Source organism: Pteropus alecto, unplaced genomic scaffold (assembly GCF_000325575.1).
Source record: "Pteropus alecto unplaced genomic scaffold, ASM32557v1 scaffold43, whole genome shotgun sequence".
Taxonomy (NCBI): domain Eukaryota; kingdom Metazoa; phylum Chordata; class Mammalia; order Chiroptera; family Pteropodidae; genus Pteropus; species Pteropus alecto.
Window position 1 is genome coordinate 924,970 of NW_006435764.1, and position 922 is coordinate 925,891.

Sequence of the window (922 nt, forward strand, 5' to 3'; positions counted from 1 at the left end):
GGCTGGGGGGATGGGGGGGGGGGCCGAGGGCTCAGGGGCAGGGGCCGCCGGCGCCTGCAGGGCGGGGGGCTTGGACACGCAGGCGAAGCAGCCCTTGGGCGAGCCTGCCGGGGGCCGGGGGATCCAGAAGGCCCCGTCCAGGGGCACTCGGGCTTCCTGGGCGCCGTCCGTGGTGCTGACCGGGGCTCCCAGCGGGGCTGGGCACTGGCCGAGGCCCTGGGCCTGGAGGGAGGAGAGAGCGAGAGCTGGGTCCTGCCGCCCTGCAGAGCCCACCCCGCCTCTCCCCTGCAGCCCCGCAGGAGATGGAAATCCCAACCAGGCAGCCAGCTGCCAGCCTGCCACCTGCCGCCCCCACCCGCCCAGCCAGAGCCCTCCACAGCAGCCTGGGCACGAACATTGGGGTCTTTTCATCGCTTTGCCATCTGCGCACATTCACCCACTGACACACAGCAGCACCACCCCCCCACACACACCCAGCAAGGCCCCCACTGACACGCTGCTTCAATAAACAGAACGGCCAGCACCCCGGCCGGCCCGCGCAGCGCAGCGCAGCAGACCCGGCCTCGGGCACGGCATGGTAGGGGGCAGAGCTGTCTGGGGCACCTGCAGCCTGACCCCCACTGACACGTCGCCCACAAACGCCAACACCACCACTCCAGACCCCAGGCACACCCCAGCGCTCAGAGATGCCACCCTCAGACACGGTCGCCAGAGGATGACCACGGCGTCTGGGGAGGGGGCTCCAAACTCGCGCGCAACGCCCCCGCCCCCAACCGCCGCCGAAAGCGGCGCCCAGGACCCCAAGCGCGCGCGCTCGCAGGGAGCCACCCGCCCCGTGCCACAAACAGACGCACAATGACACTCTGCGAAACGAGCACCTCTCCAACGAGGCGGCAAGGGCCCCGCGCCCTGCGCCACCCTG

The 922-nt window shown here is 71.7% G+C and overlaps 1 protein-coding gene across 1 annotated transcript in view; it reads right to left on the minus strand.

Annotated features, from left to right (window-relative positions):
• IFITM10 (interferon induced transmembrane protein 10) overlaps positions 1-922 on the minus strand; it is a 10,077-nt gene that overhangs the window by 8,170 nt on the left and 985 nt on the right. The window contains exon 2 of the mRNA XM_015588667.2: positions 2-222. Within this exon, the coding sequence (XP_015444153.1) occupies positions 2-222 (221 nt within the window). The remainder of the gene's footprint in view (position 1; positions 223-922) is intronic.